The sequence below is a fragment of the Cricetulus griseus genome, chromosome 2, assembly GCF_003668045.3.
Source record: "Cricetulus griseus strain 17A/GY chromosome 2, alternate assembly CriGri-PICRH-1.0, whole genome shotgun sequence".
In the NCBI taxonomy this organism is placed as follows: Eukaryota; Metazoa; Chordata; class Mammalia; order Rodentia; family Cricetidae; genus Cricetulus; species Cricetulus griseus.
In genome coordinates, this window is record NC_048595.1 from 310,982,728 (window position 1) to 310,999,262 (window position 16,535).

Sequence of the window (16,535 nt, forward strand, 5' to 3'; positions counted from 1 at the left end):
GGATAGTTTTGGGGGTCATGGGGCCCTTTATCTGATTCTCTCCTTCCTCTGCCTTTTGCTATTGTGTTGGATGGGTGGCTGAGCCCAGGCCACTGGAGTCTCTGGAGCCTCTGGAGCCAGAGCTTATGCCCTAGTGCTCAAGTAACACAAGTACCAATACTGCTTACATCTGTAAGACATTGAAATCATGCTAAATACCTGCCAAAGAATGTGTGGTACATGCGTCCAACACAGCATAGTAACTGGTATAGTAGCACATATATCTACACAGTTGCATTTATAAATATAACAAGGGGAGAAAGCCATTCATATATGGTATGGTACAGTACTCATAAAACTTAAAACTATACCAAATGCTGTTAGACACTGTTTCAAAGAACATGTGCACAGCAAAAGGCATTGGATGCATGGACCAGCAGACCACGGACAAGCAGGATGTGTGACTAGAATGCTTTCATTTCACTTTATATTCCAATGTCCTACCAGATATCTGTGATGATGTATTGTTTATGATCTAACAAATAAAGCTTGCCTGAATGTCAGAGTGTAAAGCTAGCCACACCCCTTTAATCCCAGGACTCGGGAGACAGAGACAGATGGACCTCTGTGAGTTCAAAGGGCTACATTAGAGTGAATAAGTCTAAAAGAGAAACAGCACTAGAGAGTATTTAAGGAGCTCAGTACAGTCTCAGAGGGCAGTGTAGGAGTCTGAAGCTTCGTGGAGAGCAGTGCAGTTTGGAGATACAGTCTGAGGTCCAGTGGATCTCCCCTTCAGTCTTGAACATTGGTAGAGGTGAGAATTCTCTAGTGGCTGGCTGCTTTGCTCTTTAATATTCAGCTTGAACCCCAATATCTGACTCTGGGTTTTTATTATTCATGCTACAGATATCTGTCATAGTGCACCTGTTACTTTTATAATCAAACGGCTGAGTCTAACAAGCCTCTGATCTTTACTAGTTACTCAGTCTGTGGTATCAGACTGGATTCCCATCATTTATTCTGCTATTTCCCATGTCAAGATTCTGCTCATAGAGTCCCCATTGTGCTGTGTTTAAAAAGTTCCCGTGTTCATGTTCCTCCTGTTACCTGGGGGCAGAGCTAAAGATCTGAAGGGATTTACATTTGGTGTTTTGGCCAGAAGACATCATAGTCTGTGCTTCGATCCTGTACCAGATGTCCCTCTTCTGGTGACATGAGCCATTTCTAACTATGACCTAGATCTCTAAGTACCTTAAGGGCTACACTGCAATCCATAGCATCCTTTCTTGCTAATAAGCCACAGAGTTTCTGTAAGAGAAACTTCCCCTCAAATCAGGAGAGCTACTTCACCTTCCTTCAAAGTAACACATGATTATTTTTGGTTTAGATATCATTGTGACTCATTTCATCATTTCAACACGCTCCAAAGGTGATCAATACATTTTGCATCATTCTGTTATGATCATAAATAGCAGGACATGATATCTCTCCTGGAAACCAACAAAGCATGTGCAAACCTACACTCACACACACAAAACAAAACAAAACAAAACAAAAAAAAACACAGAACAAACAAGTCCCTCCTTTGGACTCTGGCTTCCTCTTCCTGACCATTCTTCTCCAACAGCACCTCACTTCAGACTCAGTCCACATCTCTTGCTCCCTGGAGTGTGAACCTGACACCTCTAATGTCGATAGTGGTACTGCTTTTCTGGGAATAGAAGTCACTTTTCAGACTTTATCTTGCTGGGTCTTACAGCAGTGCGGACCATCTCTCTTGGCGCGAGGAACCCACAAAGACAAAACTAGGCATAATGGCTCAAGTTTGTAATCCCAGCACTTGGGAAATTGGACAGTCAGCATCTTGGGGCTTGCTGGTCAGTTAGCTTAGCTTAGTTAGAAAATTCTAGGTCCCACTCAAAGACCCTGTCTTAAAGAAACAAGATAGACATCTCCTGATTCTTGAAGAACATCCAATTGACCTCTGGCTTCCATATGCTTATGCGCACAGATGCATACATGGAGAGCCTGGTTATTACATAGTGTTATGTTTACATATATTATATTTATTTAAATATTATAGCACAAGAGACATAGACCATTCAAGAACTGATAAACTGGAAGATATGAAATGAATAAAACTATAAGTTCCTTTTAGTAAAGCCAGGATATTCTATTCATATAGCTAAGAAAGCAGGGAATTAAGTTTACATATTGAGGTTAGGAAGTCCTGGCCAGTTACATGCAATGTTTGAGAGCGGAAATAAATGTGACTTGAACAATTTTGTTTGGTACTTCTACCTCAACAATAGGAAGGGGCAGGTTTCAGTTTCTCAAGCTAGAAGGCACATCATAACTTCTTTTCTCCACATCAATATTGATTGCTATTTCTTCATAGCTAAGCCAGAATGTAGATACTGATCCCCCCACCCAAGATTTTGTTTAAAGGACTCATTTAAAAGACTTGAAAAAAAAAAAAAGACTTGCTGCAGGAAAATGACACCCTAGGTCTCTTCCATATTAATACATATGTGATGACAGATGATTTAAGCTCCTGAACCCAGATTTTTAAGTGCAAACCCATTTATCCAAACATGTATATAAAAAGAGAGTTTGTATGATAATGTGGCCTCAGCTTATATTAAGAGAATGAACACTTACCGTGTGAAAATGGCATCCACAATCCCAATTGTTGCTTCCTCTGCAGGAACATAGGAACCGATCTGAGCCATGATAGCAATCAGTGCAACCTGTTTTATGTAGGAGCTCTTCCCACCCATGTTTGGTCCAGTGATTATCATCACTCTCTCAGAGTCTTGCTGGAAACAAACAAACAAACAAATGGAATTTCATGTAGTGCACCAGAAAGGGGTTGGAATGGTTGCTCTTTATTTTGGGAGTGCAGACTGAGATAGACTCTCACTCTATAGCCCAGGCTGGCTTTCAGCTCTCTGTGTAGACCAGGCTGGCCTCATATTTCAGTCTCTTGCCTCCACCTGCCAAGAACTGGAATAAAAGGTATCTACTACCATGAGTGGTTCAGAAGGGTTTTTGTTTTGTTTTCATCTTCATGTGGTATCTACGATTCATCCCATAAAAGGGACTTCATTAGGCAGAGCATTGCTCTGCAACATATTACATGTCACTGAATTAATCCATTTTCCATTCCTATAACAAAATGCCTGGGGCTGGGTAATTTGTTAAAGACAGAGTTTCATTAAGGTCAAAGTTCTAGATATTCAACAACATAGTGTTGAGTCGTTTTCAGGTCTGGTAAAAGTTTTCACAACGAATGACATCAAAATGGTAAGAGTACATGCCAGAGGTATCCATTTTGCAGATAGAAAGTGAGAGGCTGGCAGGAACCAGTCTCATCTTTTTTATAAAGGCCCATTCTCATGAGAAACAACTCATTCCAGAAGACCAGCATCAATCCTTTCTGAGAACAGTACCCCCATGACTTTACTGTCTTCCACTTGGCTCCACCTCAGTGGGGGAGGGGTGATTACAAAAGATACACAGATGGTCACCAAGACTATGAGAAGGTGACCTATTTCAGTAAGGGAAATAACATCATAAAGTGATACCACCACTTCACACATACAGGATAATAACATCAGGAAAAAGAAAAGGAAGAATGTAGGGGACAGTGTAAGCCACGCCTGCTAGAAGCTGGCCACAGGTGTGCCTGACCACGCCTGTCAGGGCATGGTCAAGGTGAGGTCTGGATGACTCCGTGATAGGCTTTTAAGGGGCTGTAAGACACATAGGAGCCCCCTTTTCTCTGGCCTGCCTGCCTTGCTGCCCCTGGCATGCTCTGGCTTGCGTTTGGCTGGTGTTTATCTAAATAAAGATATCTTAACCTTACAGACTATGGATCTTCTCATAATAGCTGGCGCATGATCCCAATGGTATGGACATCGCCCCCAATCAGCAGGAAGCCGTTTGGAATGAACGACGCCCAAATTCCCAAATATTGTTTATAAATGTTTGTTTTCATTTAAATGGGATTGGTTACAAATTATAATGAGCATAGTCAATCTCTTTCCCTTTTTTAAAAAAAAGGGGGGATAGGATATAGGAATGAATACTTTGCATTGGTATGGATTTTCATTTATTGATACAACTTTAAGGTCAATTTTGTGATATGTATATGTCTCCTCTTGGTTAGGTATTGTGTTTATACAGATCTTTTAAAATGATATACATAATTAAACACAGGTTATATAGTCACCTATAATAGTCAGAACTTATAATTGGGTTAGTTAGGTTTTCTAGATATGCAGAGATATATTTGAGATGGATAGGTATTCTTCAAACCTTTCAAAGACCTACAGAAAATATGGCATTTAAATGGTTTAGGGTTTTCTTGGCAGTGAGACACAACTGCTCCTGGCACACCAATTATGTCAGAAAGGAGGATGGACATCTAAGAAACTCGTTATAGAGTTTGCTTTCAACATGGCAAGATTAGTCATTTGGGCAAGTAACTGCTCTTGCCTAGACTGTTTGTTGCTGTATAAACTGAACATGCAGAACCCACAAGAAAGTGACTGCTGAACTTACAAAACAAGACAGTACTGAAGGGTTCCTGCTGAAATGGAGAAGTGTGCCAGACACACTGTGGCCTATAGGCTGAAGATGGATGCCCCAATGTTACAGAGGAACTTTGGGTGACTGTCCAGGTAGCGAGATGTCTCTGTCAATTTTAGAGTTAATATATTATCCTTCTGTGGTCTTTGATAGAGTTGAAGACAGATAGTTATGGTTATAGTTTTCTTCAGTTATTATAAAAGATATCCTTTTTTTATTTAGACAGAAAAGAGGAGATGATGGGGGAAGTGCTTCTGTGTATGTGTTTGTCTTATTGGATGATAAATAAAGTACTTTTTGGCTAATGAGGCAGCAAGTTAAGAGTCAAGGAGGATTCTGGGAAACATAGTAAAGAAGTGATGAACCGCAGGAAGTGACATGGCAGGGAGACTCTTATATAAACAAGGGCAAGAAGGAAGTGGGCCCCTTCTTTCTTCCTCCAGAGTCACCATGTGATCCTGGGATGAGCACGCCATTGGAAGGCATCCTAAATAAGATAAGTCTTATAAAATATATAGACTTATGATAATTAAGACTGAGCTAACAGATGAGAAATCCTAATCATTGGCCAAGCAGCATTTGTACCTAATAGAAGTCTCTGTGTATTATTTGGGGCCCTAATGCAGTGAGTGGAACTCAAGCGGGTGGCAGAAATATTTATCATAACAGAAGAAAGCCTGTCATGGTTGCCAATGCCAAGTTTTGGCCAAGATGAGAAAGGGGCTGGAATTTTTATTCTTCTGTGAGAGAAAAACACTGCACACCATTTTGAAAAGCTGCAGTAAAATCTGCTAAAGCTGAAAACAGACACAGCCAAACAATTCTGCTACCATGTACATGCTAAATGGAAATAAGTATGACATACAACAAAAGGCACAGAAAAGACTTGGCAGTGGTGCGTCTCATGATAGTTTGAGCTGCAGTATCTCATGTTTCCCCATCCTAGTACATAAACAGTAGAAGCATCAAATAAGAATATGTGCAGATGTAGGAGAAAGCCAATAGTGCAAAAGAAAGCCTGGGAGCCAAGGATGAGGCTAGTGAGCCAACAAAGACATAGATGTCCTTAAACAATGGCAGGAAAATAGTTAGCTGTATGAAAATTTGTAAGGCCCCAAATATCATGAAACTTATTCTAGGCAGAAGAAAGAATAAACTGTGAAAAGCAAACCTCACCACTTTTAAAAGAAAACATAGGAAGAAAGGTGGAGAATTAGTTACTTGGTGGAAACAAAACAATTCTGCTCAGGTCAAACATAAATGTGTATGATGTGCACCAAAACATAAGCAAAAGACTGTTCACAGTTGCCTCAAACTGGAAACTGCTCAAATGTTTATCAACAGATAAACTATGATACAGCTGCACAGAAACAGCTATGACAAGGAAGAACACAAAGATATAAATTGTCAAAGGGAAGCTGCTAAGTCACCAAACAAAACATGAAAAAGCAGCCGTATTATGTAACTCCTACCTCTTAAAAACACTGAAATAGTGAGGGACAGGCAAAAGATATAAATAGGCTATTTGTAGCCAAAGACACACACACAAGATCTAAAAGCATATTAGCAGGAAAGTGTAATCAGAAGCATTGTACAGCAGCACGACACGCTATTCCTAACATTTATGTCAAAGAATATCTGGTAAATAGCCAAGAAAAATAAAATCTGCACATCGCAGACAGCTGAACTCCTGTGTTTATTGTGGCAAGATTCACAAGGGCCAAGAAATGGAAACAACCCATCAGCGTCAGTGGACTTATCAACGACAAAAGGATAGGAATAATATTCCACTGCATGATAATAATATTATGATACCTACATACAATGGGATGTTATTCAGTTATAAAACATGATAAATTCTGTTATTTGTGGCCAAGTGGATTAAACTAAAGGGCACTATGTTAAGTTAAATAAGCCAAGCACACTATCAAATTCATATGCAGAATATAAAACTCTTGATCTCATTCAGGAGATGGACCAGATGCTGAGAGAGCAGCGGGATGAGGGAGAAGTTATCAGTGAGCCCTACACTGCAGTTCCATTGGAGTGGGAAGCTTGGTGCTGTTACACAAGCAGGCCCACTACAGAAAATGATGATGCACTGTGTTTCAAGAAGCTAGAAAGATTTAGAGGGCACTTACCGTGTGAAATACCTGTTTTTCTAATAATTCTAACATCTATTTCCGTATTTAATTGCATGTACCAGAGAACCCCTTGATACTTGCAAAGTCAAAAACAGCAACAAGTGAAGACTGTGTCTTCTAACCGGCTTCTAAATGGCCTTTCTGACCTCCATGCTTATTTCCCCATCAAACACCAGTTTCAACTATTTAATATACACAGCTTGACTAAACATTATCCTAAGGCTTTTTGAAAATGTAGGGAATTGTCTGTGTTACTAAATTAAGAATAGAGACTATAAAATACTTGATACGAGACAGTCACAGTTATGTTTTAAAAATGTAAATAAAGCTGGATAGTGGTGGCACATACCTTTAGTCCCAGCACTCAGAAGGCAGAGGCAGGCAGACCTCTGAGTTCAAGGTCAGCCTAGTCCACAGATAGAGTTACAGGACAGCCAGGGCTACACAGAGAAACCCTGCATTAAAAAAACCCATAAAATTAATTAATTAGTTAACTAATGAAGACAAAAATAAAAAGGTAAATAAAAGGCCAAGGGGTTCTGTCAAAATGCCAACAGCGCTCCCTCTGATTAAGGAACAGTTTCCTCCTCTTTCTCACTTCCTTCACACCACAAACCTCAGTCCCTAACTTTCTCATAGCTGGGATCTGCAAGAAGTCAGCAATGATACCCATGTGGTGAGTATATATGCTGAGGACCACGCAAAAAAACTGGAGAGATTTTATCTGTAACATCAATTTCTATGAGAACCTTGACAAAGAAGAAAACCCACAGAATGGTAAAAGATTAAAGATGGGGGCTGGAGAGATAGCTCAGCAATTAAGAGTACTTGTTGCTCTTACAGAGGATCCAGGTTCAATTCCCAGTACCCACATGGTGGCCATTTATAACTCCTGTTCCAGGGGGCCCACCCTTCCTCTGACAGCCTTCAATCCAGGCATACACATGGTATACACACTTACTGAAGACAAATGCTCATGCAGAAAAGAATCTAAAGAAACTATAAAAAAGGAATAAATATGAGTAAAGAATGGGCCCACATACCAGGAAAGGTGGGGTCTACAAAAGAGTTTGGGCAAGCTGATGTGGTACTCTAGGCCTCAGTTCCTTCCCCTTAAAATTAAGACAGTAAATTAAAGGGTCTCTTAGTCTAAATTCAGTCACAGGACACAGATGTGGAACCAGAGAGATGTTCCACACTGAATCCAGAGACTTCCATATACACACACTAGAGACGGAGGCTGGGAAAGCCTTTGTACCTGCTGTGTGGGTAAAGAGATGCCTGGGGAGGGGGCCAGGACACAGAATGTTCCTGGCCACCTCTGTATTTTTTTTAATTTATTTATTTATTATGTATGCAGTGTTCTGCTTGCATGTATACCTGCAGGCCAAAAGAGGGCACCAGATCTCACCATGTGGTTGCTGGGAATTGAACTCAGGACCTTGGAAAGAGCAGCCAATGTTCTTAACTGCTATGCTATCTCTCCAGCCCTTTTGTGGAGATCAGATAAGACCTAACTTTTCAACACACTAAACAAAACTGCTTACAGATGACAATTGGCATGTTCTTTTTTAAAAAGATGTTTTAAGATTTATTTATTTTATAAATCTGAGTGTTTTGCTTGCATGTATACACACATACCACATAAGTGCCTGGTGCCTGTGAAGATCAGAATAGAGTATTAGATTCCCTAGAACTGGAGTTATGGATCTCTGTGAGCCACCATCTGGATTCTGGGAACTAACCCCAGGTCTTCTGCAACAAGTGCTCTTATCAGCTGAGCCATCTCTCCAGGCCCAAATGGTATTTTTTTAATCAACCCCAAAGGATCTCCAATAAGAGACATTATAAACATAAACAGGAGACACAGTGAAAAAAGTCATCAGGCGCTGGAACACATAAATACTTCCTGTGTCCACCTCTGTTGTCGCCACTCTGTGGGCAACTGCAATGGCTTCTGACTGGGTGCTTTCATGGCTAAAGGGATCAATGAGTCCTCTCAGGCTCTTTCTGAAGGGCACTAATCCTATCCAGGAGGATTCCACTCAAATCACCTCCAATGGTTAGAAACATGCCTAAACATTATTACCTTGGTACTTAGGATTTTCATGTGTGACTCTGGAGGGCACACAAACATGCTTTCCATGCAGTGGGTCTTCTCAGAAGCCTGAGCTAATCATGGCAGCTGCTTTGCCCCACTGCTGCTTGAGTAGCTGACTGCCTCTTTTCAGAACTTGCCCTGGACACAGTTTAGTTGCAGCAGGTATTCCCGGTCTCTTCTGTGCCTGACTTTCTTAACTAACCCACACTTGTACTAGGGTCCTTTGGTGCCAGAGACTTGATGTTGGCTCATTCTTGCTTCAAGGCCTTTCCACGGGTCTGAGCAGGAAAGACCTCCTGTAGACAGGCTGTGTGCTGAGCCCTGTCATTCTTTGTTGCATTCACCCATTCCATTTTCTTTGTTTCCTCCCTGAAATGACCTTATCTTGCTTATTATTGCCCAGCTCACTGCTAGAAAGTTGCCATGATAGATGAGTTTGATAGTCAAATGTGTTACAAAGGAGATATCTACCACATTTACATTTTAAAAGCAGTGTCTACATTACCTATAAAAATTAGGAAGATATAAGTCCTTTTTTCTATCCCAAGATGACAAAGTAGGGAAGATAATGACAAGGACTTCACCCGCCTATTTAACGTGCTCATTTATCTTCCGACTAGGATTGGTATCTGAGGTACCACATATCAAAGGCTTCCAGATACATGCATAGCACACATTTAATCTGTCCAGAAGAGCAGTCAGGATGAGTGAGCATTCCCTAAGAGAACAGTCAAAAGCCACTGTTAGTATGAGTAAAGATCCTAACAGGACAGAACAAAGCCAAAACTTGGCTAGAACTCCCTCTGCACCCACGGAAGCCTACTGAAGTGAATGGGAATGTACACAACTCGACTGCTCAGACAACCAGTGCAAGGTCACACACTGAACAAGTCTGCTGTAAGAAACAGCAGAGAGAGGAAGGGCTGGATTAAGACGAACAGAGGAAAACAGAAACTGCAACCATACCAGGAGGCCTGACACAGTGCTACCTGAGAGCCAGTGGGAGACAGTAGGGGCCTTTTTGGAACCAAAGCACAGGTATCAAACAGCACTCAAAGTTTTACCCACACATGCACAGAAAAGAAATTTGAGCACATCTCTCAAGAGTCTTCCTTTAGCATGAGTGGCATCTACCCGAACAGTTCAAAATTTAAGAGTCAAAATGTTGAGTAGAACTTGAAATAACCAAGTACCCACATAAAACACTATCTTCTTTGGGAAAGAGGAAAATTCAGCAGCAAAAGAAAGTCATAAAAGGCTGGGAGACAGCTTGGTTAGCAAGTTCTGTGTAAGCTTGAGGACCTGAGTTTGGAACCCTACCACTCACATATAGATCAAGGCAAAGTGGAATGTGCCTGTAACCCTAGAGAGAGGAGAATCCCTGGCTCTTGTTTAACTCCTAGCCAAGTTAAACCAGCAAGCTCCAGGCTCAGTGAGAGATCCTGTCTAACAAAAGAGAGAATGATTGAGAAAGATGCCCAATTATCACACACACCTACACACACACACACCTACACACACACACACACACACACACACACACACACACACACACACACACACACAAAGTTCATATGCATCATCTCATTGAGTTGTTACAACAGTTTCATGGAGGGAGGGACGGTTTATTATGCAGTCTATCCTGGCCTCACTCACACTAATGACTCCATCTACTGGTGTAAGCATTACAGGTGTGCACCATGGCCCTTGTGTTCCCATATGTGGTGGTCTGAATAAAAATGGCCCTCATAGGCTCATAGGGAGTGGTACTATGAGGAGGTGTGGCCTTGTTGGAGTAAATGTGGCTTTGTTGAAGGAAGTGTGTCACTAAGAGGGTGGGCTTTGAGGTCTCAGAAGCTCAAGCCGGATCTAGTGGTACATAGTTTCTTCCTGCTTCCTTTGGATCCAGATATACAACTCTCAGCTCCTTCTCCGGCACCATGTCTGCCTGCATGTTGTCATCTATGACAACAATGGAGTAAACCTCTGAAATTGTAAGATAGCCCAAATTAAATGTTTCCTTTATAAGAGTTGTAGTGGTCATGGTGTCTCTTCATAGTAATAGAAACCCTAAGCACCATGTGACTGAAGAAACACAAAGGCTTGAGAAGCTAAAACTCTTGCCCAATAGTAAAACTACTAATAGATGTCCCACAAGAGACCTCTGCTCAATGACAAGAAGGTACAGACACTGTTAAATCATGAAATAGGCTTCATCTTAGGGACCTTGGCTCTTTCACTGGTTATACTAGGATAACCAGTCATAGGAGCCCTAAAGTCAACAATGGAAAAGAACCCAAAATTGTCACATGTTCATTTCTAAGACCCAGGTAAGAGCTTTGCAAATCACACGTCCTTCCTTGACAGGCACACATACTGTCATCCATCTTTAAAGAATGTGGTAGAACTATTTTTATAGTAGCTGCGGGCCACTGGAAAAAAAATGACAGTTTTAAAGTGCTTTATTCCCTGAAAATGTGTCAATCAATGGCAAGTTCTAGACAAAGACTCCCTCCACACAGCTCTCAAATCTCTATACTCTTAAGACAAGGGGAATGAGACAGGGAGTGGGCAGTGAGGCTAGCAATTGAGAGACCAGAGCAGTGGTCTAAATCTTTCTGATGCCACATCCTACCCATCTCCCATTCAGTAGAGCAGTGGAAGCAAGGCTGGTACCAGCTTTTCACTCACAGATAGGAAAACCAAGGCCCAATGACTATGGTAGCTTGTCCCAAGTGACAGGAAAACAATGGAAGAACAGAATTGGAATTTTAATATGCTATCACCACACAGCACACTATGCCTACATAACAAAAAAATGTAATGTATGGGAGAAATTTTAAGACATGAAGACATAAAATCATGGGCAAATTGTTTCTGGCTAAAGTGATGGTAAAGGCTCTACAAAGTATGAAATATTTGTTTGGGGTCTTGAAGAATAAACAAGAGTTCAATTGATGAGCATGGCTTAGGGAGAGAGAGAGAGAGGAGTACCCTGGACAGACACCAGCATTGGATTTTTTAAGAAAAGAAAATCAGTAACAGTTGGAGAGATGGATGGGTGGTTAAGAGGTTTGCTGTTCTTCCAGAGGTCCTGAGTTCATTTCCCAGCACCACATCAGATGGCCCACAACCACCTAGAACTCCATTCCAGGATCCAGTGCCCTCTTCTGACCCCAAGAGCACCCATACACACAGCATATACCCACACAGAAATACACATACACATGAAAGGAAATAAATCGTTTTCAAGTCACTATCAAACAAATGTCTTCTCACTGTTTCACATAGGGAAGAGAACAAACACAGGGTATAAGTCATAGAAAACAGCATCATTCATGCTTCCCTTGGGGCTGGAGACAGGGTCCAGTGGCTAAGTGTCTTGCAGAGGAACTGAGTTCCCAGCACCCATATCAGGCACCCCATGCCACCTGTAACTCCAGCTCCAGTGGATCTAATGTTCTCTTTGGCCTCCACAAACCCAGCATATAAACATACATGCAGACATATAATTAAAAATACATCTTAAAAATGGCCTCCTTCATTTTTCATTTATCTAATCAGCATGCTGTGTGGAAAACACATTTATAGCAGATACCATTTGTATAATCTAGTCAGGAAATGGAGTCAAGCTTGAAGTTCAGATATTTAAGATTAGGAATTATCATTCTACTTGGTAATTAGACAAAAGGAGTCGATAGCTATGGACTGTTCCTAAAAATTGATGTTATATTTAACTTGTATATAGCCAAAACATTGCTGGGGAATCTAAAACAACTTGTCCAGGAGAGAAGGGGAGACCAGGAAGCAAGTCATTCTTCCCTGCTTCACAAATTCACATATATAAAGAAGTGAGTGTCTACTACACACCATACACAGTACTGGGGACTAAAGATCCTCAGGTCACTTACCGACCTCAACCCCAGTACTTACTTCTAGGGAACCTGGATAGTGTCTTCTCCATAAGCTAGAGAGATCCACAGTACAGGGCTTCCTGCAGATCTTCTCTGCACACTAAACTCATCCCATCCCCTACTCTCCATCCCCCACCTCCAACTGTACTTCTTAAAGCTACACAGTTGAATTTAGATTACTCATCTCAAAACCAAAATATAAGAATGACTTTAATTGTTTTCAAAAGCCCATCTACCAGATACCTATTTGGCTTATTAAGCAGACAGTCACAGAACAGTTGAAAGTGTCATATTATGAACTGCTCCAAGCAGCGTGTCCTGGTTTTTCACAGGGCCATAAGGATAAACACACAGTACTGACTCCTTAACCCTCAAGATGACTGATGGGGTTGGGACAGCCACAGCCCTTGGGCCAGCATCCTCTAGGCAAGAGCGAACTCTCCCTTTTTTTTTATTTCGGTGTGCTATCAAAATGGTATCATTTCTATGTATTCCTGGCGGTAAGCATGGCTGAAAAAAGAACCACTTGTCCTAGACTATGCCCATGTTCCAAGAAATTGTCTAAGACTCAACTTGGGCAGTCTCTACATCACTTTCCCATTCTGGGAATTAGTTTATCACAAGTATAAAGAAGTGTTATTCTGTAGTATCTCTCATTTTTCTTCTATGTCTTCAGTGTAATATTCTGTAAACTGTGAAATCCGCAATCCTGAAAAAGTAACATTTTCTGGAAGAAAAAGAGGCAAACTTTGTGGTAAGATTTGGAGATTGCTGAAGGTGTCTCAGTTAATCCTCATAACAAATCTTAGTAGGAGCCTGCCATGCATCAGAGGCATGTTATGGACACTGGTGTGACACGGCCATGCACACTACACTCCCTGTCCTTCTCAAGACAAAACCCTTTGGAAGCACATCAGAAAGAACAATTGTGGCTCAGTAGGCTAAGTATGAAGATGTGGAGAAACAGAGTGGTGGGTGTGGGGTGTGGGAATCATCAGGGCATTGGTGAGGGAAGGCTTCAAGCCAGGAGGCATCTAAGAGGGAGAAAAAGCAGAACTTGAAATGGCGAAGTGGGTTGTGGGCGTGCAGGAGGTGGGAGAGGGTGTGATGGGAAGGATGACATTCTAGACAGAGGGAATACCATCTGCCAAGCCCAAAGGCACAGTTACAGGAGGACTATGAGAGGTCCAGAACGGCTGGAATGCACAGATGAATTCAAAGGGGAACACAGCACGACAAGTTAGAAGGGGCTACAATGGAAAGTGAACGGAGGTGGGCAGGAGGGAGGAAGGAGGAGGGAGAGACTGAAGGACAAATCCATAGAAAAGATTCCTAAAACTGGGAGAGGGAAAGTGAGCTCATGAGAACTTTAATGATTTCACATAATGCAGAACCCAGGAAAGCTAGCAAATTTATATGTATGAAAGACTAATTTTCAAAACTATGTAATTATCAGAAGTAACAATGTTACCTAACTTTGAGGACATTTCTGTCAGGGTATAGTTTATAAATTAATAGGCAGAGTGCACTTTAGATTGGATTTTACATAGTAAGTTATTTCTCTACGCTTTCCGTGTATATAAATTTATACCCTGCAAAACAGAGTACACTTCACCATAGCAACAGTCTATATCAACTCCTACTCAAGTTGGGAAAAGCATATGTAAAAGAAATGAATATTCTGAAACATTCTAAGCTGCTTCCTAGGAAAAAAAATCACTCCAGTTATTTTGTAAAGATTTAAATACATGAGTTAATGATTTTTTAAATGCCCCTGTAACTAGAAAGCTGCTTTACTAGTTCAAATCTGACTTACTAACAATATAATACATTCTGGGTTTGTTTTAAAGAGGAAAATAAAAATAAAAGAAAAAGAAATAAAAGAGAAATGAACAGACAAAACATCAATGCCAAAGATAACTTCCTTGGGTCAAGTGGATGGGCGTGGGCAGTAACAGAACTTGTTTCAGGAATGGCTTATCAGTTAGACATCAGCCAATCTAATAAATATTAGAATTATATTACTCTAAAGAAGCTATACTCTACTGATATGGAAACTAACAACAGAGTTCTTATTCTCATATAGGCTTCCCCTTAAAGACAATAAAAATTAGTATTGAAACTCATCTGACAAATAGATAGCATAGACATTTTCTGTTAAGAATGAACAAGTTTATAGACATTGATTGTGTCTCTGGTTGCTATGGTCTCAATGTCTATGCATTTCCTTCCCTCAATTCCAGTGCCAAAGGGCTTTGAGGAGGTGATTAATATACAGGGATCAAGAGGGACCTCCCCCTTCTCCCTCCATGTGAAGACATAGTGAAAGGTGCCACACCTAGAGCACAAAGCCAGCTCCTACAAGGCACTGATACCTTCATCTTGAATTCAGTCTCCTGAATTGTGAAAGACAGTTTCTGTCCTTTGGAAGCCACCCAATCTATGGGACTTTATTGTAGCAGTCTGAACAGGCCCAAAAGACAGATTATAAACTAACAGCAAACCCTGTATGACTTGATATGTAATTGTAAACAGAATTCACAGCTTTTCATCACTCCACACACTCATTGCTGGTCAAACTGACCGTGTCACACATCCTTGCTTGTGGTCCAACATGGAACATTGCTATTGTTCCAGCTCCACGATATCCTCTCTCTGGCTCCTCTCCTAAATCAAAACTCTGTCACTGACTTACAAAACTCCCCAATACTTTGTTTCTATCCTCTCTGTGCAAAGCTTCTACCATGCATGGGCTGCTATCTTGTTGCACTTTTCTGTTCAGGGTTCAGAAGTTCTTGTTTCTTCAGGGTCCTCTCCTAGCTGCTTGCTCTCACTGCAGACATCCACAAACCACAATTACCATTCCCTGACGTTTCTGATATCTGAATCACCATCATCTTCCACAACAAATCCCACTGCCATTTTAGACAATTTCAATTCTCATGTGGACAACTGTCTCTAACTTTTATTTCCCAAACTTGTGTTTCTATGAAGCTACCTATTTCCTAAATCTTGTCATCACCCACAACACCAACACCTATGGAATCTTGCTTTACTATGGAGGAACTAATTGTATGTAAATTAATAAAGATGTAGGATCATTGGTGCTCTTTAAGAAAACTACAGCCTAGATCAACTAATCAGTTCTAATTCTTTTAGAGCATTTGAAAATAGTGCAACATAGGACAAAGCACACTGATGTTGTATGCTAATGAAAATCTGAAAAAATACTGTATACTTCCAACACCATTCATGTATCTGTGAATATAAAGTATTTTTATTGGGTTACATAGAAGAAGTAAGATACTGATCTTTAGTTGCTAATCTTTCCATGTGCAGAGAATATTCCATCTGTACTGGCCTGTCCTTGGGGTTCTGACAAGATACGTCCTTAGCTGCAGCCACTAAGAGCACCACCTGTGCATATTCTCTTTTAAAAGGGCTCTGCCTACTTCCCATCTTCCTCTCTCTCTCTCTCTCTCTCTCTCTCTCTCTCTCTCTCTCTCTCTCTCTCTCTCTCTCTCCCCTTTCTCTCTCTTTCTTTCCTCTGTCCTCTCTCCTGCTGTTCCTGTCTCCAGTAGCTGGTCTCCCCCCTTGCCTTTCCCCTTTATATGATCCCTTTCCCTAATTGAAAACAAAACAAAGCAAAACAAACCTTCTGCTTGAACCCTGTCTCATGGTGTCTAACTTGAGCCACTGTTTTTAAATTACAACAAGAATTACACCAATTCCACAATTGGTAATGAATATATAACTATGCCTGGGGTTGAGCCATTTAGAGCTGATGATAAAACCAAATAATTT

At 41.0% G+C, this 16,535-nt stretch overlaps 1 protein-coding gene across 2 annotated transcripts in view; it reads right to left on the reverse strand.

The window, feature by feature from the left end:
* The window catches only part of Msh3 (mutS homolog 3), a 155,405-nt gene that overhangs the window by 22,258 nt on the left and 116,612 nt on the right, over window positions 1-16,535 (reverse strand). For both annotated transcript variants that reach the window (XM_027401745.2, XM_027401744.2), the window contains exon 20: window positions 2,641-2,798. In XM_027401745.2, coding sequence (XP_027257546.1) covers window positions 2,641-2,798 — 158 coding nt within the window. The remainder of the gene's footprint in view (window positions 1-2,640; window positions 2,799-16,535) is intronic.